Source organism: Oryctolagus cuniculus, chromosome 1 (assembly GCF_051225735.1).
Source record: "Oryctolagus cuniculus isolate XC-2025 breed Fujian yellow rabbit chromosome 1, ASM5122573v1, whole genome shotgun sequence".
Lineage (NCBI taxonomy): Eukaryota > Metazoa > Chordata > Mammalia > Lagomorpha > Leporidae > Oryctolagus > Oryctolagus cuniculus.
Genome location: NC_142867.1, coordinates 94,029,254 through 94,052,442, shown reverse-complemented (window position 1 = coordinate 94,052,442; position 23,189 = coordinate 94,029,254). Strand labels below are relative to the sequence as shown.

Below are 23,189 nucleotides of genomic sequence, written 5' to 3'. Positions count from 1 at the left end.
TAGACAGAATCCCCGTGGCATTTACATTTGCTTCTGTGCGTGACATTTCATCATGGGCCTTAGGACCATTGCCTGGGTATGAACCACCTCTCTCTTTAAATTAATTAATTAGGGCCGGCGCCGCGGCTCACTAGGCTAATCCTCCGCCTAGCGGCGCCGGCACACCGGGTTCTAGTCCCGGTCGGGGCACCGGATTCTGTCCCGGTTGCCCCTCTTCCAAGCCAGCCCTCTGCTGTGGCCAGGGAGTGCAGTGGAGGATGGCCCAGGTGCTTGGGCCCTGCACCCCATGGGAAACCAGGAAAAGCACCTGGCTCCTGGCTCCTGCCATCGGATCAGCGCGGTGCGCCGGCCGCAGCGCGCCGGCCGCGGCGGCCATTGGAGGGTGAACCAACGGCAAAGGAAGACCTTTCTCTCTGTCTCTCTCTCTCACTGTCCACTCTGCCTGTCAAGAAAAAATAAAAAAATAAAAAATAAAATAAAAAAATAAAAATAAATAAATTAATTAATTAATTTAGAGAGATGGATCCAGACAGACAAGCCTTCCATGTACTTGTTCACTCCCCAGGTGTCCACAAAGCTGGGGCTGGGCCAGGCCAAAGCCAGAAGTCAAAAACTCAGAAGTCAAAAACTGGGTCTCCCACATGGGTGGCAGGGACCCAACTACTTGCGCCATCACCATAGCCTCCCAGGTGCACATTAGCAGGAAGCTGGAATTGGAAGCAGAGCCGAGACTTGAGCTCCTGCACTCTGGTATGGGATGTGGGTGGCAGCCTAACCAGTACACCAAAAACCCGCCCCCACGCCTTGTCTTAAACTAGGTGGCAAACAGTTTCTGTTCCCCTTCTGCTTATCATGATTCCCAGCCAATCTAGAGAAACCTCTTATCTGTGTGATTTTCAACACACACAGTGTTGTCCTGTAACCTTGGATAGTACTGAACCATATGTATATATCATCTATATATATACACACACACACTGTTTTGTGAGGTAAGAGATAAGCAACATTAATTAATAATAAGATAAAGACAATCATAACAATGTCTTGTAATAAAAGTTATTTAAAACTTATGCATTCCTTCTGGAATTTTCCATGTAATATTTTTGGACCACATCTGTGAATCAGAATAGCGGAAGTGTGCATAAGGGGGAGCTCGGTATCAGTATGTTTGCTTTATTCAACAAACACTGAACTTCAGTTTTTGCCAGCCTCAAGGCTCCACGAACAGAACGATGAGTAAAAACAGAACGATGAGTAAAAACAACCGGTTTAGAGATTCTTGTCTAGATTTGGGGCCTGCGTGGGGTAGACGCAGGTTTGCTGGGGAAGTGAGCTGGAAGAGAAGTCTGAAAAATGAAGAAGGGTGAGGGTAGGGGGTGCCCTCGGGCCTGGACGGCAGGTGCAGAGGCCCAGCGGGAGGTGGGGGAGCTGGGACGGCACCCCGTGAGCCCGCGTCTGTGCCTGCGGCTGATGGGTTCCACACCGGGCCGCCCCGTTGAAGGAGGGGACTGTTGTGGACCGCCGGTTTCACTTTCTGTCCTCACAGCGCTGTCGCTGTTTCCCTGGACAATGGTCCGTGTGTGCCGGGCTTGGTCCTCCGAGGCCATGGCACTGACGGGCTGCAGATTCCAGCCAAGCCTGAGCGAGGAGAACTGAGGGCTCATTCAGGGCTTCGGTCCCCAGCGAGTGAGGGACATGTCGTCAATAAGAAACAAAAAGCAAAACCCTGACTCAAGGTGGGCCCGCTGCGAGCCAAGTGCCCGCCCGACACTAGGCGCGGGAACTGTAGTCCCGGCAGAAACTGAAACCACGCTGGGAGCTGGGATCTCGGGCTGCGTTCCGGCCTCCGGGGACGGAGACCCCGGCCTGGTCTTTCCTCCCGGGAGGGGAGGCCCTGTCGCTCTGAAACCGACTTTGTGACTTAAAAGTTAAGTAGCCTCAACCAGGCAGTGGCGCGGGGGTTTGCCTGGAGGTACTACTTGGGTGCCAGGAGCCGAGCGCCTTCCCTCTCCCCCTCCCTCTCTCACTCTCTTTCTCTCTTTCTCTCTTTCTCTCTCTCTCTCTCTCTCACTCTCTTTCTCTCTTTCTCTGGCGGCCTGGTTGTTCGCTTCCTGCACAGCCCAGCAATGTGAGTGAATTAGGGACCGGCCCTTCTGCAGGAAACGAAACCTGGGGCTGCTGGTTCCAATAATTGTTGCTCCATTGAGCTGCCCTCGTGCGAGGATGGGTGAAGGATTGATGTGAGCGCGCAGTGCAGCCCCGGTGCCTGGATTGCCAGCACCACAGAGGGGCTGTCCGAGGGTTTGTTGTCTCGCAGAAGCAGAAACGCCGTCAGTCCCGCGCTGGGCTGTAAGTCACGTATGCGCTTTGCTGTCTCTCTTGCCAAGTCTCGTCTTTTAAACTGACTTCATATTTACACCACAACCGTAAAAATAGTGCAAGGAATTTCTTTTCTGAACCTCTGGCAGGGAATCTGCCAACGCGGAGGTCCTCTCACTCCCGAGTACTTAGGCATGTCTTTCCCACACTGAGGGCACCATCCCGTGTGACTACAACAGGGCCATCAGAATCCGGAAATGGGGGGGGTGCCCTGCACCCTGCTCATCCATGGACCCCCGCAAAGTTGTCCACAAGTGTCCCTGATGTGCACATCTCACTCGTGTCCTTTGCAGCAATGGAAGGACCCAGCGCCAGGTGGCATTTGGATGTCCTGCCTCTTTAATCTTCCTTCAACTTCTGTGAATGTGACAATTCCTGACAATTAGGGGCCCATTATCCTACACAGTGCCTGCCAGATGGGTTTGCTGGACATTTCTTCACAATTAGATTCAAGCTTTACATTTTTTAAAATAAGACACTCACAGGGACGAGCCCATCTTCTTGCACTCCTGTGGTTGGTGTAGGACTAAGATTTGTCCCTTTATTGGTGAGACCGTCATTTTAACGATTGATTTAGGAAGAATATGTCGGGGTGTCCATTGTAAATGTACTCTTTCCCCCTTTGTTGTGAGAATATTTTGGGGGATATGCTCTGATACTAAGTAGCCGATTGCCATTAATCTTTTATCCGGATGCTTCTTGGCTTATTACTACTTCCAAGGCCACCAATATCGATCTTCTTACTTCATCTACGTTTATTAATTGGCATTCCACCTTGTGGGCGAGCTTTCTCAACCCTGTGCCCTGGGTTCTTACTTTGTTCAACCATAGGCATTTCTATCGTTATTTTTGCTGCTGCTCAACTTTTCCCACATTTGGTCAGTGAGAAGCCCCGTCAAGTTGGTACATTCCCTGGTCCTTTGACCACCTCCTTACTTGTATAAGTAAGTAAGTAAACTTTCTGGTTCCGGCTTGTGTTTGGCTTTCTCTGCCCAAGGCTGAGAGCCAAACATTTCTCTAAGACATCTCCTTCCTTTCAGTGGAGTCTGGCATTAGAAACTATGATGTGGGTACCACATGTGCTCACTGCTGCTTTGTAGTACCACTCTCAGGCCCCCTTAGTGGGCAGGCTTGGAGGATATCTATGTTTTCCACGTATGCATGGATATACCCCACACATACACCCACTCACGTCTCTTTACTTGTGTATTTATTGAGATGATGAAAAACCATGAATTGCAACTGATTCCTTGTATCCTGACCTGACGCCCAGGGTTATTCTGGTTTTCTTTCTCTGTGTGATGGTAGCTTGCTTCTCCAGCAGTGAGAAGCCTGGTTCCTGTTATCCTTAATGTCGTCTGGTGCTCGACTGATTCCTGTCCCTGTTGGTGGCCCCACCCCGATGAGGACACCCTCTTCGACACCCTCCTCCACTCCCATTTCCTGCTCAGAAGCCCAGCCACAGCACGTGGCTGTGGCACCTGTGCCCCTCTCCAGGTTGTCATGCTCTACAGGCCGTGGTGCCGCTGCCCTGCCAGCCTCATGGATGCCATCTGTATGCCGACGGCCTGCCCTGGCTGTCTCTACCCTCTCCTTCTCTCCCCACTGATACCTGCGGTGTTCGTCTCCTAGGGCTGCCAGCGTAAGCGACCACGGCGTAGTCCTGCACAGTTCTAGATTCTGAAATCAATGTGAAGGCAGGGTCTGTTCTTTCTGGGGCTGCTGCAGGCCTTGCTCCTGCTTGTGGTGGTGGCCAGGGGTCCTCGGTGTTCTGTGGCCCTGGACAAATCACTGCAGTCTGTCTGTAATGGCCTGCTTTCTCTGTGTCCAGCTTTTCCTTATCTCACAAGGACACCAGTCCTATTAGATGTAGGGCCTACTGATGCCCTGCATATGCAACCCCAACATAAGACTATAGAAGACCAGACATACCACAGGATGCACTTTCTGGCTTATGTTGAGCTGTTATTCTAAGAAACTGCAGACACAGAACCAGCTCTGACAGGTTGTGCTTTTGAAAAAGCAACGTACTCCTACAGGAGAAACATACAGTAGTTAATGTATCTGTATCAGGAATAGGTTGCTCCAGGCAACAGGTATACCCAGGAGACTTCTCATCCACAACACGTATCGTTCCTCCCCTTACTTTCCCATAACGTGTGTCACCATTGCCCCCAGCAGCCCCAAGCCCCAGTTCCTTCCTGTAGCTCAGGGTGCTGTGTAATTTTCCATCATCTGACCCCTCTTCAAGTCTCAGATTTTCTCTCTCCTACAGGCCTGGCCTCATCCAGCATGACCTCATGTGAACTTAGGACATCTGCAAACACCCATGTCCAGATAAGGTCCGGCTCCCAGGTTCTGGGAGTACAGGAAAATTGGGGGCGCCATTCATCCCAGCGCATCTGCTGTGCTCATTTCCACTGCATGGGCTTTTGGACTCAGCATTCATAGAGGAGGGGCGGGAGGAAGGCTGGGAGGAAGCTATGGGTTGACTTGCGAATGTTCTCCTTTGCCATGTCATCGTGTTCTCTGACTCAAAATGAGAGCGCTGTGTCACAACCCTGGAGTAAGCACAGGCTAGCGCTGGTGATGACAGCCTCAGGCTCCACGGGTCCTCTCAGAGACAGGACCCTCCAGGCCCTCATGCGTCACAGCCCTGCACGCTGCCCGTCCGGGAAACCTCTTCACCTTCCAGACAGAGCCGCCCCAATCCACAGTCCCAATATTCCATTATGTGACTCGACCACCTTTATTAAACATTTCTCTACTGTCTGATATTTGAGTCAGTTTAAAATTTTTGCCATTCTGAGTAATCCTCATTGAACATCCTTGACCGTGAATTTTGTGCCTCTGGAAACTTTACTATTAAACTTCACTGTTGATCAGATCTGAGGCTAGTACTTTATAGATCACATTTCATCCTTACCAGGAACCCCAAGGAAGTTATCCCCATTTTACACAGAAGAAAACTGAGGCATAAGACCTTGGTTCTGCTGCTCCCTCTCTGTACTTGGTCCCTGAGGCAGTGCCCTGGGAAGTGGTTAGAGTCACCTGATGGAAACCTTCCTCCATAGAGACTAGGGGGTTTCTGAGTTTTGGGATGAATGGCGGGATTTCTCATTAACAGGTCCCTGATCTTCATGTCCCATACAGTATTATGACAAAGAAGTGGCACTAACCAAAGGCTCACCCCCTGCCCGCTTGGGATGGCTACAGGAGCCACTGAGGTCTTCCCCAGTTTCCTAGGCACCCATGGGTGTCTGTGCTGTGCTGGAGTCATGGCTGGCAGGCTGCCGTGGCTCACACCCAGCTCCCTGGTAAATGAGAACAGTGCTAGACCCCTTGGAGGTCACAGTCACTCACCAGGGAATCAGCTCATCAGTCAGCGAAGAGTCAGGCTGGACTTGTTATTGTTAATATCCAAATATTTCAGGAAGAGCTGTGGTAATAGTTGGATATACATTGGTCAAGGGGAGCTTTCTTGGAAGAGGGGATTTAAAACTGCGCCCTGAAGGCCGAGAGAGCAGTGACTTGGCATTGATTGAGTGGCACAGGGACTCACCAGGTTGGAGTGGAGTTTTGGGGCACAGGAGTTTGGCTGCCTTAGAGGTCCTGATCCTAAAAGTGAGGTCATTATTAGATCGGGAAGCAGAGTGACCTCATCACCAAGTGTTTGCTTTCTGCAGAGGCGGAAATGGCAGGAGGCAGAAAGTGACAAATCCTGAAAATGCTTAGTACTTGTCACAGACTTAATGAATGCTAGCGTGACGTTGGCTTCAAGGTAGTGCAGCGTTAGCTTTGTGTGGGACTGCCTTGTGCTCCTGAGATGGTTCTGCAGGTTAATCGGTAACAGGCTGAGCTCGGCACACTGTGCTCCTCCTCTGGTTTCAGAAGACCCCTCAGGGACCTGGCGGGGACCTGGCAGGCCCCTGTGTGGGGCCAGGTGACCTTGCTTTCTGGGCAGCAGAAACTGAAAGGAAACAACTGGAGAACATACCCAAGTGATGCAAAGGAAAAAAAAAAAAAAGCCCGCATGGGTTCTTTTCGGGTTCTTAAAGAGGGGGTGGGGGTGAAAGGGCGGGGAGCGGGAAAATATTCTTATTTTGGAGTACAGGAGTGGGGAAATACTGTGTTTCTTGTACAAGCTACAAAAATAAAGCTGTGGTTGGCCAGGATGTGCAGTGTTTTGCTGATTCCCACTTGCCAGGAAGGTACTAAAAGGCACAGGAAGTGTGGGTTTTGAAGGGGGGCTGGGTCCAGGAGGTGGGAAACTGCTTCCTATTCATCAGGCCCAGCTGCCGGAGCCTGCGCAGTGCTCGCAGGCTGGAAGGCTCTCATGGCCCTGGCAGGGGCCCCTCCAGCTCCCATGGCGATGCCAGGTCAGACGGAGGGGGGGCCCTCTGTGCCACTTTGCGTCGACTGCAGCTTGGCAGCACGTGTGTGCTGCGTGCCTAAGACTCCTTGTCACATCTGAGCACTGTCACTCAATAGCTTGGCAGAGCCTGGGCAAGCTACTTAATCTTAAGCGTCTCAGTTTTTTCATCTATAAATGGGGGTTATAGTAGTACTTGTGTTACAGGGGTGTTGTGAATCCGGTGGGCTAATACTAATACTCCTAATGTACTCAGAACTTGCCTAACACTGTTAAGCATTTAATACTCCTTAGCTATTTTAGTAGCATTGTGGTGGAGCAGGGGATAGTCTGTGCCTGCCAGCTGCTGTTGTCAGCACGCGCAGTTGCTGCCACGGAAGCTCCCCGACTGCCTACAGGTTGTGTTGCAAAAGGTGACTCAGCTCGCAGGGTGTGCGTCAGCCTTTTCCATGCTAGGCTTCCTCCAAACTGGAACAGCTACAGTGCCCGGCAGGCACTGCACAGAGGAGTCCTGTACAGATATTTTATCTTCCCCGGACAACCTGACCACTTGCTGTGATTTGGAAATACTAGAGCCAGCCTGGAAACCCTACTTCCATCTTCAGTGACAAAAGTTTCCTCCTTCATGGTAGCCACATTTCACCAGGGGCCAGTGCTGTGGCCTAGCAGGTAAAACCTCTGCCTGCAATGCCAGCATCCCATATGGATGCCAGTTCGAGTCCCAGCTGCTCCACTTCTGATGCAGCTCTCTGCTATGGCCTGGGAAAGCAGCAGAAGATGGCCCAAGTGCTTGGACCCCTACACCTGTGTGAGAGACCCAGAAGAAGCTCCTGGCTCCTGGCTTCGGATCCGGCCATTGCGGCCATCTAAGGAGTAAACCAGCAGATGGAAGACTCTCTCTCTCTCTCTCTCTCTCTCTCTCTCTGTGCCTCTGCCTCTCTGTAACTCTGCCTTTCAAATAAATAAATAAATCTTAAAAAAAAACACACACACACACAACAGTGTTCTCCTTCGTGCTAGCTGCATTTCATGTATCCAATAGCTGCATGTGTCTGGCAGCTCCCGAGTCAAGCCTGCACAGGTGTAGAACGTGTCCACTATTGTACAGTGTCTGCTCAGTAATCTGTACTTACTGAGTATCTGCTGGGGTCCCAGGTGCACGAGAACATCGTTCCACATATCAACATATGGAGCAATGTTAACATGTGCCTGCAGAATGAAAGGAGCATTTGTCTCAGCGGAGTCAAGCCCATAAAAATGAAATAGAGACTGTGACAGTGTAAATTCACGTTCAGGAGCAGTTAGAGGCTGTGTGTTTTATGAATGAGCTTGTGTCTTGTCTGTGGCCATGAAGTGGTGACATTGGAGCAGTTTTCTAAGGGATGGTTGGGTCTAATTGTCTAGCCAACATCTCTCATTGATATCCCAAAGACGTCTCAAACTCAGTACCTCTTAAGCCAGCCTCAGCACCTCTGTGGGCCTCCTGTGTTCCCTGTTGCAGAGATTGGCATGACCACCCAGCTCACCTGAAAAAGCAGGTCCCAGAAGTCCAGAAGTTTGAAGAGGGAGGAGAGTCAGAAATCCAGAAAGAAAAGTGTGGTGGCTTCTGTTTTCCGTGTGAAGTTGGAGGCAGGCTCATTGGCAGGGTTGATGAGGGTGGAAATGAGTTAGGGAGTGTGAGGATGGAGAGCTCTGCAATTGCGCCCAAGGGGAGTGGGAGCAGGAGCTGGGGGCGGGAACGGCAGAAAGATCCACAGACTTGGAATGCTCGGATGGGGTGATGAGCCCCACATCCACCTTGAGATGACCAGCCAGTCATGAATTTTGGGAGGTGACGGGACCCATTTGTAGCTGTAGGGCCACTATGCTGGGGGACATCGGGGCCAAGGAGTGGGTGGGGAGAAGAGTTGGGGGGAGGAAAACCAAGTTGAGAAACAGGAAGGCAAATTGGGGCTGGGGTGCTCTTTGGGCAGGGGTGGAGCAAATGCAGGATCCTGGGGAGTGTTGGAAATCGAAGAAGGGGCCTTGTGGCAGGTCCTGGCGGAAAGGCTGGGCTCTTACCCAAGAGCACACATGTAAGAGACCATTGAAAGGTTTCTAAGCATGCCAGTGACCAGCTCAGATTTGTTTCCAAGATGAGAGTCAAAGCAGCAACTGAAGGCAGATTGGTCCGCAAGGGCACAGGTGAGAGGAGGAGCCCCTGAGCCAGGTTGCAGTGTTGAGGGTGGAATAAAGGTGTGAGCCACAGGTATGGCAAGACTGCGGATCCTGCACAGCTTTGTGACTGATGGCTGTGGGAGCGTGGGCCAGGAAATGGGCATGGGCCTGCGAAAGGGAAGGAGGCTTCTGGAGAGGTCTGGCTACGTTCCCATCAAGGTTGTGCTGTGTCTGTTTGTTTTTCTTTTTTAAAAAAAGATTCATTTATTTATTTGAAAGTCAGAGTTACAGAGACAGAAGGAGAGACAGAGAGAAAGATCTTCCATCTGCTTGTGCATTCCCCAAGTGGCCACAGCAGCCGGAGCTGAGCCAGGGTGGAGTTGGGAGCCAGGAGCTTCATCCAGGTTGCCCACATGGGTGGCAGGGTCCCAAGCATCCTCTGCTGCTTTTTCTGGGAGCATTAGCAGGAAGCTGGATTGGAAGTGGAGCAGGCGGCTGCTTTACCCACTATACCGTAACACCAGCCCCATGAGCTATCTTTCTTGGATTTACCTAGGGGAAATGTTCTTTGAGAACTTGCAGAGGCCTCTCATGAAAAGCATATATCTGCATGAATATAACACATAATACATGTATCTTTTTCAGTTTTAAAATATTTGGTAGGTAGAGAGATAGGAAATGAGAGAGAAAGAGAAAGAGAGAGACTGAGAGAGCTCCCATGCCCATGACAGCCAGGGTCAGACCTGGGCTGAAGCCAGGAACTGGGAAGTCCATCCAGGTCTCCCACATGGGTAGCAGGAACTCAATTGCTTGAGCCATTACTGCTGTCTCTGAGTGCAAATTAGCAAAAAGCTGGAGTCCAGAGTCCAAGCCTAGGCACTGGGATATGGAATGCAGGCTTCTTAACTGATGTCTTAATTGCTGGCTAAATGCTTACTCCCACACATGTTTTAAAAACTTACTCCCTGGATCAGGAACCCTTTTTCTCATTATGCTGCCTTGAAAACTGTTTTTCTAGAGTGGCCACCAAGTTATCCACAGTACTAAAAACTAGTTGTGTATTGGTAGGGTTTTTTGAGCACATAGGTGGACCGTAAGTCAGTTTCTCATCTGTTCAACTAGTACAATGAAATTCTATTTTTTGGACCATAGTACCAGTATAATGTAATGTAATATGAGGGGTCTTGAAAAGGTTTATGGCGGGACAGTGTTTAGGCCCATCGGGTTAACTCACTGCTTGCAACATTGGCATCCATCAGAGCGCCAGTTTTCATCCTGGTTGTTCCACTTCTGATCCAACTCCCTGCTAAGGCACCTGGGAAGGCAACAGATGATGGCCCAAGTACATGAGCCCCTGCCACCCTTACGGGAGACAAGGATGGAGTTCCAGGCCCCTGGCTTCAGTCTGACCCAGCCCCATCTGTTTTGGCCATTTGGAAAGTGAACCAGCAGTTGCAAGATCTTATCTCAGTCCTTTCTCTCTCTCTCTCTCTCTCTCTCTCTCTCTCTCTGTCTCCTCTCTCTGTTGATTTACTTTCAAATACTTAAGTAAATCTTTTTAAAAAGGCAAAAAGTTTGTGGAAAATGCGTATTATGGAAAAACTATGTATGGATTTCAAAATTTATTTGCACTAAAATAAATGTATTGTAATATTTTCCCACAGACTCTTCTATTGAGTTGTTACCTGAAGTTTGAAAAAAACTGATCTAAAGGTTTCTGGCATATTCTTTGAGAGTCAGGCAAATCTGGATTTGAATTTTAGTTGTACCTCTTAAATAGTTGTGAAGCTTGTAGGTTGCTTCATGTACTTATCTGTAAAATGGAGATAAGATGCCTGCTGTAACTTTTTGAAATAATGCATGCAAAGCCCTTGGCTTAGTGTCTGGCTGCTGGTAACCCCTGTGATGTTGATAATGACAGTGGGGATTTTCAGTGTTCAAGTCCGGTTTTCTGTCTTTGCAGAATTTTGCATGGACATTCGGTAGTTAGCTAAAAAGGGTCACAGAAGTCGGAGTGAGGAGTAATGAATGTGACATAGTAGGAACCTGCAGTTGGGGAAGGATCGTTGTGTGCCCAGGAGAAAGATCACCATGAAAAAGTGACACCCTATTCCTATAAGCTTTTCCCTGTGCACACGCAGAACCACATCCTGATGCAGAGCAGTGATTTCTTGCTTAACTCCTGGCCTCCGTTTGGGCCTGCACAGAGTTCCGTGTGGCTCACAATACTGAAAGCCGGCTTTTCCCAAGGCACTTGCTCAGAGGTCTTTATTGGCCTATGTAAATAAGCTCAGAGTCCAGGCAGGCATTGGAGACCCTCCGGGAAGAGCTGGCTTCATATCCTGGCCCCTGAAGTGGAAGCTTGGGTGACATGTTTTGTTTTGTTTTGTCTTTTTTTTTTTCCTTTCTTATTTTTGGTGCAGGAAAGGTTTTACCTTTAAAGCTATACTTTTCTGTTTTCTTTTTTTAAAGATTTATTTATTTTACTTGAAAGTCAGAGTTACACAATGAGAGAAGGAGAGACAGGGAGAGAGAGAGAAAGAGGGGTGGGGGAGGTCTTCCATCCAATGGTTCACTTCCCAATTGATTGCAACAGCTGGAACTGCGCCAATCCGAAGCCAGGAACCAGGAGCTTCTTCCAGGTCTCCCATGCAGGTGCAGGGGCCCAAGGACTTGGGCCATCTCTACCGCTTTCCCAGGCCATCGTAGAGAACTGGATCAGAAGTGGAGCAGCTGGGTCTACAACTGGCACCCATATGGGATGCCTGCACTGCAGGCGGTGGCTTTACCTGCTATGCCACAGTGCTGGCCCCTAAAGTTATACTCTTCTTTCTTCATCTCTAAAATGCTTTGTACCTGGTTAGGGCAGATTATTTAACTGATAGGGGGTGTTGTGAGGGCTAGAGATATTTAATGTCAAATATCCAACACTCACTTCTCACATGCCTGCCAACTCTTAGGAGCACATGCACACTGGGTCATAAGTTGGCTGCAGTACCCCATTCTGTGAACACATCTTCTGGTTGTGTTTTGCCCATGGTCATCAACCTTTGACCTTGCCTGCTACCTTCTCTGCCTGAGGCAGGGGTTCTCCATCCAGTAAGTCCTTCCTTTACCATAAAGCTGTCCATTACAAAGCCATTTAATAATGATTTATATATACCTTTATGAACCAGTTAACTTGGTTAGCAATTAAACATATACCATCTTCTGATGTCTGTTACAGAGTCTTTTATTATTATAATTAGAGTATTAGTTAGCCTTATATGATTTATGTCTCACATCCCCAGTTAACGTGTTAGTTCCTGAGGGCAGCAATCATATTTTACACATCTTTGAACCCTCTAAAGCACTTAGCCCCATTCCTTGTTGTAATGTGTGTTTGATAAATAAGTATTGATAACACAGGATGACTGGGCGTAGAAATAACACATGCCATAGGACTGGAGTGTCCAGTGGTGGTTGTTGTGAGAAGGTTTAATGGATGAAAGCGAGTTAGGTTGTGTTCAGAGGGTACCTTTCTGGAGGTTGATAAGAGCGGTGGGCACACGGCTGTGCAGGGAGGGCTGTTATGTGATGGGAGTCCTCACAGGCACTTTTACAAAACGGTGCAGCTGCAGAGACCTGGGGCAGAGCACTGCTGTGGCCGGCTTTTGTCACACAGACTTGAACTTTCTTAGTTCTCATCCTTTGCCTGCATTCCTGACCCCATGTCACCCATTTCCATGACTGTTACTGTGAACTGATTAACAGTGGCTCTGCAGGTAGGAAATTCAGCTTTTCTCCTTTTTACTCCTTTCTTCTAGAAAGAGAAAGCTTCTGGATATACATTGAAAATGTCAGTTATTTTCTTTCAGGACTCATACCTTGCAGGCCTCTTTCCATTGTCTTCCGCCTCCCATTGCTTCTGCTGAGTGGTCATTGTCAAGCTTATGGACTTGTGTGTGTCGATCTTTGGGGGTGGGAAGATTGTTGTTTGGAGCTAATGAACTGGTTTATTCCTCCCCTCTCCAGTTGTTTTTATAAATCTTTTCCATGTTTGGTGTGTGTGTGTGTGTTTTGGCAAGTGCAGCACAATATGCCTAGGTGTAGTTTTATTTCTATTTGTGTGTTTGAGATTTGTAATAATTTTAAAATCTGATTGAAAGATAATTGTTAATTGTCTTTTTATAAGATTTATTTATTTATTTGAAAGGCAGAGTTACAGAGAGTCAGAGGCAGAGAAAGAGAGAGTGGTCTTCCATCTACTCGTTCACTCTCCAGATGGCCATAATGGCCAGAGCTGCACTGATCCAAAGCCAGGAGCCAGGAGCTTCTTCCGGGTCTCCCACGTGGGTGCAGAAGCCAAGGACTTGGGCCATCTTCTACTTTCTCAGGCCATAGCAGAGAGCTGGATCAGAAGTGGAGCAGCTAGGACTGGAACCAGCACCCATATGGAATGCTGACACTACAGGCAGTGGCTTTAACCTCTGTGCCACAGCTCCGACCCCTCATGCCTTTTTTTTTTTTTAAGATTTATTTATTTTATTTGAAAGTTAGAGTTACACAGAGAGAGGAGAGGCAAAGAGAGAGAGGTCTTCCGTCCAATGGTTCACTCCCCAGATGGCCTCAATTGCCGGAGCTGCGCTGATCCAAAGCCAGGAGCCAGGAGTTTCTTCCAGGTCTCCCATGTGGGTGCAGGGGCCCAAGGACTTGGGCCATCTTCTGCTGCTTTCCCAGGCCATCGCAGAGAGCTGGATCGGAAGTGGAGCAGCCAGGACTCAAACTGGCACCCGTACAGGATGCTGACACTCCAGGCAGCAGCTTTAACCTCTGTGCCACAGCTCTGACCCCTCACTGTCTTTTTAAATAGTGTTTCTGCCTCATGCTTTCTCTTGTCTTTGTGGAACTCCAAATGACTCATATTTTAGACCTTTTCAGTGTTTTCTCTGTGGATTTTATGTTCCTCTTTATATTTTCCCACCCTTTTGTCTTTCAGTCTCTGTATTTTCTTCTGACCTATCTTTTGGTTCACTTTTTTTTTTCCAGTAATGCCAAAGATATTATGAAACCATTCATTGAGTTCTTAATTACAGTGTTTTATTCTTTAACTCTAGAATTTCTTCTCATTTTATTTTTTCTAGTTCTCTGCCAAAACTTTCCATCTTGTCTTTTGTTTCCTTAAATGTATTAGAACGTAGATTAAAAAAAAAAAGATTTATTTCTTTATTTAAAAGGCTGAGCAACAGAGAAAGAGAGAGGGGGGAATCTTCAGTCCGCTGATTCATTCCCCAAATGGTCCCAACAGCTGGAGCTGGAAAGGCCAAAGCCAGGAATCCAGAACTCCAGCAAGGTCTCTTACACAGGTGCAGGGACCCACGCACTTGGGCCATCTTCAGCTGCTTCCAGGCATATTAGCATGCAGCTGGATTGGAAGCAGAGCAGCCAGGGTTAGAACCACTGTTCTGACATGGGATGCTGGCATTGCAAGTGGTGGCATCACACGCTGAAACACATTGCCAGCCCCTAGACACAGAGTTTTAGACTGTGTCTGAGAAACACTCGGTGTCTGCATATCCATTCCAGCTGTGTAAGAACTGTACCTGTATCCCTATGCATCTGTTTCTGTTGTCCACTATTTTCCTTGGATTTTCCATTTTGTGACCTTTTTTTCTTTCTATTTCTAGCTGCATTGATTGCAGGAAGGAGATTTCCTTTACAAAGCTGCAGAGATAACGTAAACCTGAAGATAATGTTATTTTCCTCGAGATAGGATTTACATTTACTTTGGCTATTTCCAGGTCATTTAAATTTGGCCAGGGTTTGAGATGATTCACAGCTGAGCATCAGCCCTTGCTGTTAGTCTATTCCTGTTTAGTTTTATTAGTTAACAAAGGTTGGTGGAGAGTCTCCAGGAACCGTTCTTCCTACGAGTCCTGTTCTTTAATTTCTGTACAGTGAGTCACTTGAATATGCCAAAAGCACACCTTCACTTCTGCCCTGAATGTCGGGTATGCTTTCCTGGTTTCTTTCTTCTCCCAGGTCCTGCTCTCCTAATTTCTTTGCTACCTCATTAGCTCCCTTATGCTTTAAGCAGATTTTTAAAAACATATATTTTCCCATGTGACTTATTTATTGACCATGGGAGTTAGTTCTGGATTATTTATTGCACCTTTACCAGAAGCACCACCCCCCTCTCAACCAAGGATTTTACTATCATAAATCCAACAAGGATATTTAGAAGTTTGTTGAACAGAGAATGAACACTATGTAAGTGGCATTTAGGAAGATGAAGATGTTGGTGTGGTATGCAAGACATAAAGGAGTTGGGAAAGAGTAAGTAGAACAGCCAAGAGGCCATCGTAACTCAGCACTCTCTGGAAGCACCGGTTTATGAGCCTGGGCTTTCCACGTCAGATAGACCTGAACCCGAGTTGTGACTCTTCACTGACCAGCAGGTTGCCTTCTAGCAGTTCCGAATCTATTCCCTTGTCTGTAATCAGGGAGTGAACCCTCGGATGGAAGACCCCACCCTCCTCTCTCTGTGTAACTCTGACTTTCAAATAAATAAGTAAATCTTTAAAAAAAAAAAAAAAGGAAGGCTATAGAAATCTCTTTTTTAAGATTTATTTCATTTATTTTAAAGGCAGAGTTATAGAGATGGAGAGAGAGAGAGAGATTGATTCTGTTTTCTATCCACTGGTTCACTCCCGGAATGGCTGCAGAGAGAGAGATATTCTTTTCTATCTTCTACCTGTTGGTTCACTCCCTAGATGGCCACAATGGCTGGGGCTGGGCCAAAACTGAAGCCAGGAGCTTCTTCTGGATCTCTCACTTGGGTGCAGGGGCCCAAGCACTTGGGCCATCTTCCACTGCTTTCCCAGGTCATTAGCATGGAGCTGGATCAGAAGTGGAGCAATCAGGACTTGAACCAGTGTCCATATGGGATGCCAGTGTCGCAGGCAGCAGCTTTACCCTCTATGCCACAACACTGGCCCCCCTGACTTAAGATTTAAAAAGTTTTTTAAATGCATGTGATTTCCATGTGTCTAAGTCCATTTTGTGTTGCTATAACGAAATCCCTAAGGCTGAGTACTTTATAGTGAAACGGGGCTTCTTTAGCCCACAGTTCTGCAGGTTGAGGAGCATGGCACTGGCATCTGCATGGCACTGGTGGGGGCCTTTGGTAGATGGCATCCTCGTGGCCAGGGGTGCATGCCAGATAGTGGTGAGCCGTGTGTGTGGAAGAGGGTTTGTGGGGAGGTGCCACAAATGGGTTGCTTTTGACAACCTGTTCTTGGAGGAACTAGTCCAGTTCAGGAGACCTGTGAGACAGCATTGATCTATTCTGCAGGTGGAGCACCGCTGCCCCTCCCCCACTGTGATCTAATCACCTTCCAGTCATTCCCATTTCTTGAAGGTCCCACCTTTCCACACTGCACCCTGGGGACCAAGCTTTCAGCACAGGAACCTTGGGTTTTAACCATTTCCAAGCCCTGGATGGTACCCTGGTGTTTTGGCCAAGGGAACGATACATCTTGAGGTTTGGCTGAACTCCATCCAGTGAAAGGCCTGGTATGTAAATAAGCGTTGGAAAGATAGAGGGATGATGAGATAAAATCTGACGTTTAATATTAACGGAGGCCTGCTGGTCAGAATAACCAGACTCCCCATGAAGTCACAGAAGATCCAGGCAGTCCATGGTTAAAATCCAAAGGAATCCAGAGCCTCGACTCCCTGGGTTAGTAGTCTGTTAGGAAACACAGAATCCTGGTGTCAGCTAGAACAACTGAATTGAGATGCACAGGTGCACTGGAGTTGATGAAGCGTTGATCTTGATTTCATAATCAGCCTTCATGTTCATTGTGGATGAAACTGGCCCTATCCATCCTTTGCTGAAATCCTTCCGCTTTCTCTTCAGTCTTGGGATGTTGACCAGGCTCCTAGGCTCAGTGTTCCAGGCCCTGCAGAGTCAGCCTGGTCCCCAGCCTCCTCTCTGCTTCTGGCTGCCTTTCAGCGCTTTGTCCTCATGCCTCAGGGCCTTTGCAGTGTCTCCCTTCTGAATTAGTTTCCTAGGCTTGCATTACCAAGTACCACAAACTGTGTGGCTTCACACAACAGCGATTCTGTTAGTGTAGAAGTCTAAAATCAGTGCGGCAGAGGGCCATCTGCCTTCTTAAGACTATATAGGAGGATCCTTCCTCGCCTCCTCCAGCTTCAGTAGCTCCAAGGATTCCTGGACTTGCGGGAGTTACCGTGCCAGTCTTGCCTTTGCCTTCACGCGGCCGCCTTCCCTCTGTGTCTTCTTTGTGTGACTGTCCACCTCTCCCTCTTCTGATTCCTATGACCTCTGGTCACAACGTTCTCATCAACCTGTCAATATACAAGCATCTCTGGGATCTGAGGGGCATTGGTACCAGGAACCCCTCCCCCAAATAGTAAGATCCACAGGTGCTCAAGAGCCCTTCATTAAATGGGGTAGCATTCACATATAGACTATGAACACTACTATGTCTACTTTAAATCATTGCTAGATTGATTACCTGTGGTACCTAATACAAAGTAAACGATACATGAATGGTTGTTATACTTTATTGTTTGGGATTAATGACCAAAAAAAAAATGTCCGTTCATGTTCAGTTCCAGTGCAACTATAGTAGATAAATGAGATGAGAGACAAACAATGCTCATATGGACACTGGAGAGAGACCGGGACCTGTGAGGCGGCAGGAGGACCTGTAATGTGTGTTCCTTATATGTGGCAAATTGAAGTTTTGCTTTCTGGAACTTTCTGGAAATTTTTTTCTCAAATACTTCCTTTTTTATATATATTTTAAGGATTTATTTATTTACTTGAAAGTCAGAGTTACATAGAGAGAGGAGAGGCAGAGAGAGAGGTCTTCCAGCCGATGGTTCACTCCCCAGATGGCTGCAACCGCCGGAGCTGCACCGATCTGAAGCCAGGAGCTTCTTCCAGGTCTCCCACGCGGGTGCAGGGACCCAAGCACTTGGGCCATCTTCTGCTGTCCAGACCATAGCAGAGAGCTGGATCAGGAGCAGCCGGGTCTTGCTGGTGCGCCACAGTGCTGGCCCCTCTCAAATACTTTCAAATTGCGTTTGGTTGACTCCGTGGATGCAGAAGCAGCAGACAGAAAGGACCAGTGGTGTAGCCACGGTCCGTGTCCTTTCTGTTTTAAGGCATCTTGCTCAGCACGTATCTTGACTGATTCACAGTGAACTCACAGCCAGGAGCTCTGCAGCCCACACCTGAGCAGAGCTGGTCCAATTACACGTACTTTCTCCCTGAGGCACAGCGCGTCCTTCCTGCGCTTAGGCAGCCACGGGACAGCACTGCAGCACCATCCTGGGGAAACAAAATCACCAACAAAAACCACCGAAGTGTGGGAGATAGCTCACTAAATAAACTGTGAAAAGGATACTTGTTTGCAGTAGCATAACAGAAACAGCAAGGTAGTCTGTCACCTCATTTGACCTCAGCTGGAGACACGCGTCAAGTCAAGTCAAGTCAGATGACTTGAAGCTTTTGCCTCTCTTCGCATTTCTGTGGTGACTGTGAAAGTACCAGGATTATTGATCTGGGGGATACAAATATGCTTTATGAAGAAATCCTAATTCATCAGGGCTGGTGTCGTGGCACAGCAGATTAAGCCACCGCCTGTGCACCGCCTGTGACACAGGCATCCTGTATGGGCACGATTCAAGACCCCGCTGCCCCTCTTCCCATCCAGCTCCCTGCTAGTGCCCTGGGAAAGCAGTGGAAGATCCCAAGTTCTTGGGCCCCTGCGCCCACGTAGGAGACCCAGAAGGAGCTCCTGGCTCCTAACTTCAGCATGGACCAGCTCCGGCTGTTAGGACCATTTGGGGAGTGAACTCGTGGATAGAAGATCTCTCTCTCTCTTCCCACTCCATTCACCCTGCAACTCTGCCTTTCAAATAAGTAAATGAAAATCACTTTTTTTTCTTTGTAAAAAAAAAAAAGTCAGATATCAAATGCAGAATCTGTGAACAATGCAGATCGGTTGTACAAGGGCTGCAGCTTTTAAGTCAGAGAGCTCTTTGAAGTATTTCAGGTGATCGTTCTCCCCCCCAAGAAGGGTATGGGAGGAAATACCGTGTTATATCACTCGGGACTGGAAGCAGCCTCGTACACATGCCTCTCATGTTTCTGTGTTACTAAGTTTAGGCACGGTAGCAGCCCCAGTGACTCACAGCAGTTCTGCGTGTCACGCTGTCCCCTCGGAAGAGGCCATGTCCTCAAGACTGCTCTGCCCCGGTCTCTGCCCTCTCCGGTCCTTGCTGCTCCAGATCGAGCTGTCCCTGCTCTGTGCTTTGAGGTCTTGCCCCGAGGGAGGATCTGAGCCGGTCGGTGGTGACCACCCTGGGTGGGCTCTGCCCTGCAGGGGTCACTCGTGCCATCTGTGTACAGATTTTCCCAGCGGTCCCAGACCCCTTCTGTAACTTCTTACCACGTTGAACATAGGATTCTTCCCAGTATGATACTTCCCTTCTTTCCTGTATCCTATTAGACTGGGAGTGTCTTTATCTTTTCCAACTCCTGGAACCACACTCCATGATCGTCGAATAGTTGGATAACAATGACTAGAAGAGGCAGCTGCAGTGGGGGCTCATTGTGGAGATTCCTTGTGCCTTTGGAATGTCTCTCAGGGTCCTGTAGCTGTCTCAAAGAACGGTGCTCTGGAGCCTCCCACGAGAGGATGGGGCCAGCCTCCAAAGACAGCCCCACCTGGGCTGATCCCAGGGCTGGCCAGGTCCTTGTGTTGAACAGCTCCTGTGTGGAAGGGAGCATTTAGTCTTCCTTGGATTGTAAAAAGGCCTGTGAACAGGCAAGTTCCTACTCTGAAAAACATGCAGTTGGGTTGGGAAGAGAGAGTGTACACAGCTGGAAAATGGACAGTAGCTGTCCTGAAGCAGTGTCTGATGTGCAGAGGTGCAGTGTGAAGACCATGGTATATGGCAGGATTTGGACAAGGAGGGATGACTTCAGACTGGATTGGAGACCAGGTGTGGAGGCTGGATCTCAGAGGAGAGGTGAGGCTGGGCAAGGCCAGGGAGAGTGGAGCGGGGGGCATGCAATGCATAAGGGGCAGGAGGGTTGTATCTTCAGCCAAGAGTGCATGAGAGGTAGAAAAGGAAAATAGCAAAGGTGAGGCCCCTGGTGGTTCACTCAGTGATGTGTGGACTCTGGTGTTAGCTGGAGGTGGGCCAGAGGGAGAAGAAGTCATTGGCAGGCCGGAAGAGAGACCCTCTGAGACACTGATGGTCTCAGCCTACAGTCATCTGACTAGATGGTTCAAAGCCTGTTTGCAGGAAATGAGTTAGAGACCTCTGAGGGTTACAATGTCAGCACTGTCCACAGAGTCTTACAAATGAGGCTCTGCTTCCGGATCCCAGGTTCATTGTCAGTTTAGGCATAAGTTAGGTGGGGGTGAATGGTAGCCAGTTTGGAAGGGACTTTATTCATAATTCTTTTCTGGATATATTTTGCTAGGTAAGTGAAAGACTGTCTTAGAAAGGCATCTGGGAGGAGTGGAGAGACTGGCATCACGTAGACTGATAGAGGAAAGGTGTTCAGACCATGACATGATTTTCAAAGAGATAGTAGGTTAAAGGTGAAAGAGATGCCAACAAGTCAGAGGCTGAAGGGAATAAGAGACTGTGCTAGAGTAAAGACAAAAACAAAGGTGAAGAAAGGGCAAGACGTTGGGGATCCTTGATTATAGATAACATCGGAAGGGAATGGCTTATTGGTAAGACCTTTGGGGAACAAAAGTGATTGGTTACTTTAGAGCTCTGTGTGCCAGAGGAGGTTCAGAGCATGTGTATGACCCTGACAGCCAGCTGAAATGAATTGAGTTCATACCTAAAAGGGTATGGATGGGTTGGTTGTTGTAATCAGTCCCACAGTGACCGCTCTGCTCTGGCCTCCGCCCACCCCCTCCCCGGGCTCTGGGGAAGATAATCCCTGAAGGTGCTCGGAATCCTGATGTGTTGAAGGTTTCTTCTGTGAACGCAGCCCAGCAGGCGGGTAAGGCCTGGCTGAGGCAGTCACTGGAGGCGTCGGCCCACTGGCAAGCTGGGTTTCTGCCAGTCTACCTCCTGCACCCACAGGACCCTCTGGGTTGAGTGCTGGTGCAGAGAATGGCAGGCCTGGTCCAGTCCCTCTGCTCACCAAGGCAACTCAGGAAGCAGTGGGATGGGTAAGCAGGGCAGATGGCTCCAAGGCTGAGCCCCTGAATACATCCCCCACACCTGCAATCTCGAGGAAGGGGAAAACAGAAAAATGTCAGGCGGGAGACTGGGACTTGGTCGTGCCACCGTGAGTGTCAGTAGAAGAAATGCTGATGTTGTGTTTCTCTTCTGTAAAAGGTACGATGCCGGTGGAGAGAATGCGAATGCGCCCATGGCTGGAGGAACAGATCAATTCAAACACGATACCAGGGCTAAAGTGGCTTAACAAGGTAAGTGCATTGGGTACGTGTGCATGTGCGTGTCTATGTACATGTGAGATGGAAAGAGAAACGGTTCCTGCTAAATGCATGGCCACTAAAAGTAAAGTTTTTCTCTGTGTTCAAAATTTTATATTCACCCATTATAAAAATGAACCAACCAGAAATGTTGATAAAGCATCAGGTGACCATATCAAAATGACTTTCATCAGCACTCCAGCCTGAGTTGCGTGTTTTGGCTTGGCTATTTTGGATGATTGTTGCTGGGAAGCTTTCTCTTATTTAATGACTTACACTCACTTCCTCCAAATTTTTTTTTTTTCCGCTTATCCCAGTGCTCTAGGATAAAAAGACCTGGAAGCTCCAGGGCTTTATTTTGGGAATTGAATGAGTCTGTTTTTCATCACTGTAATGAAACACATGAGGCAGGCTAACGTTAAGAAGAGATGTTTATGTAGCTCACAGTTTTGGTGGCTGAAAGTCCGCCATCAGGTGGCTCCTTTGGTTCTGGCCTTGGAGAGGGCCTGACAGCCGATGGGATCGTGGCAGCTCTGAACGTAAGGGTGAGAGATCACATCACCAGGCAAGAAGATGAAAGAGGCCAGGGGCCCCAACCCTGACCCAGACCTCCCACCAGGCCCCAGCCCAAAGAGGGCCACCACATCGCCACACTGCCAACCAGGCCTCCAGCATGTGACACTTGGGGGACACACTCAAACTATATCCAGACACAGCATCCCACCCCATCCCGCAGCGTTCAAACAGTCTTCTTTTTGTTTGTTTGTTTGTTTGTTTTTTTGACAGGCAGAGTGGACAGTGAGAGAGAGAGACAGAGAGAAAGGTCTTCCTTTTTGCCATTGGTTCACCCTCCAATGGCTGCCGCGGCCAGCGCGCTGCGGCTGGCCCACCGCGCTGATCCGAAGCCAGGAGCCAGGTGCTTATCCTGGTCTCCCATGGGGTGCAGGGCCCAAGCACTTGGGCCATCCTCCACTGCACTCCCTGGCCACAGCAGAGAGCTGGCCTGGAAGAGGGGCAACCGGGACAGAATCCGGCGCCCCAACCGGGACTAGAACCCGGTGTGCCGGCGCCGCAAGGTGGAGGATCAGCCTAGTGAGCCACAGCGCCTGCCCGCGTTCAAACAGTCTTAACTTCCAGCAGCACTCAGAAGTCCAAGTCCAAGGTCTCCCAGGACTCAAGGCAAAGTCTTTCAGTTGAAGTCCAGCATCTTGTGCACATTGTGGTGAGGGTGGACCCCTTTCCAACCCCTGCAGCTTTGCTGGCTGCTGACCGCATGCTTCCTCTCTCAGGCACCTTTCAGTGATGGGCATTGAATGTTGCTCTTTTCTTTCCCTCTCTGGGATCCCTGCCATGATTCCACTCCCATGGCTCCAACAGCCATGACTCTACCAGTGCCTCTGACGCTGTGACAAACTTCTGCCTGGCCTCCCGGGCGTTCCTTTGAAATCTTGGTGGCAACCACCATGATTGGATTCTGTGTACCTGCAAAACCAGCTCCATGTGCACACCAAGGTCGGCCACTGGCATAAGCTGCACCTGGGACTGCTTGAACCTCGGCGGTAGCTGAGGTAGAAAGCACTGGGTCCTGGCAACAGTTCCTGGAAGGCCTGTGAGCACGAGGAGGGAGAGAAAAGGCCACAAGGGTTTCTGAGATGCCAAGTTGATCCTGCTGCTTTTTATTCCTGCTGATTGTGGCTCCTGTGTGTTCCTACTGATCTCAGTGCCCTCGCCTCCCCGCCACCTTTCATTACTTCTCTGGTCAGGTTGCAAATGTCCCAAATTTTTTTGTTCTCCTT

The 23,189-nt window shown here is 48.9% G+C and overlaps 1 protein-coding gene across 50 annotated transcripts in view; it reads left to right on the top strand.

The window, feature by feature from the left end:
* The window catches only part of LOC103349615 (uncharacterized), a 163,104-nt gene that overhangs the window by 26,922 nt on the left and 112,993 nt on the right, over nucleotides 1-23,189 (top strand). For all 50 annotated transcript variants that reach the window (XR_016234056.1, XR_016234058.1, XR_016234063.1 and 47 more), the window contains one exon: nucleotides 21,296-21,387. Coding sequence is in view for 3 of the 50 variants with exons in the window: in XM_089333231.1 (XP_089189357.1) it covers nucleotides 21,296-21,387 (92 nt within the window). In the remaining 47 variants the exon portion in view is untranslated. The remainder of the gene's footprint in view (nucleotides 1-21,295; nucleotides 21,388-23,189) is intronic.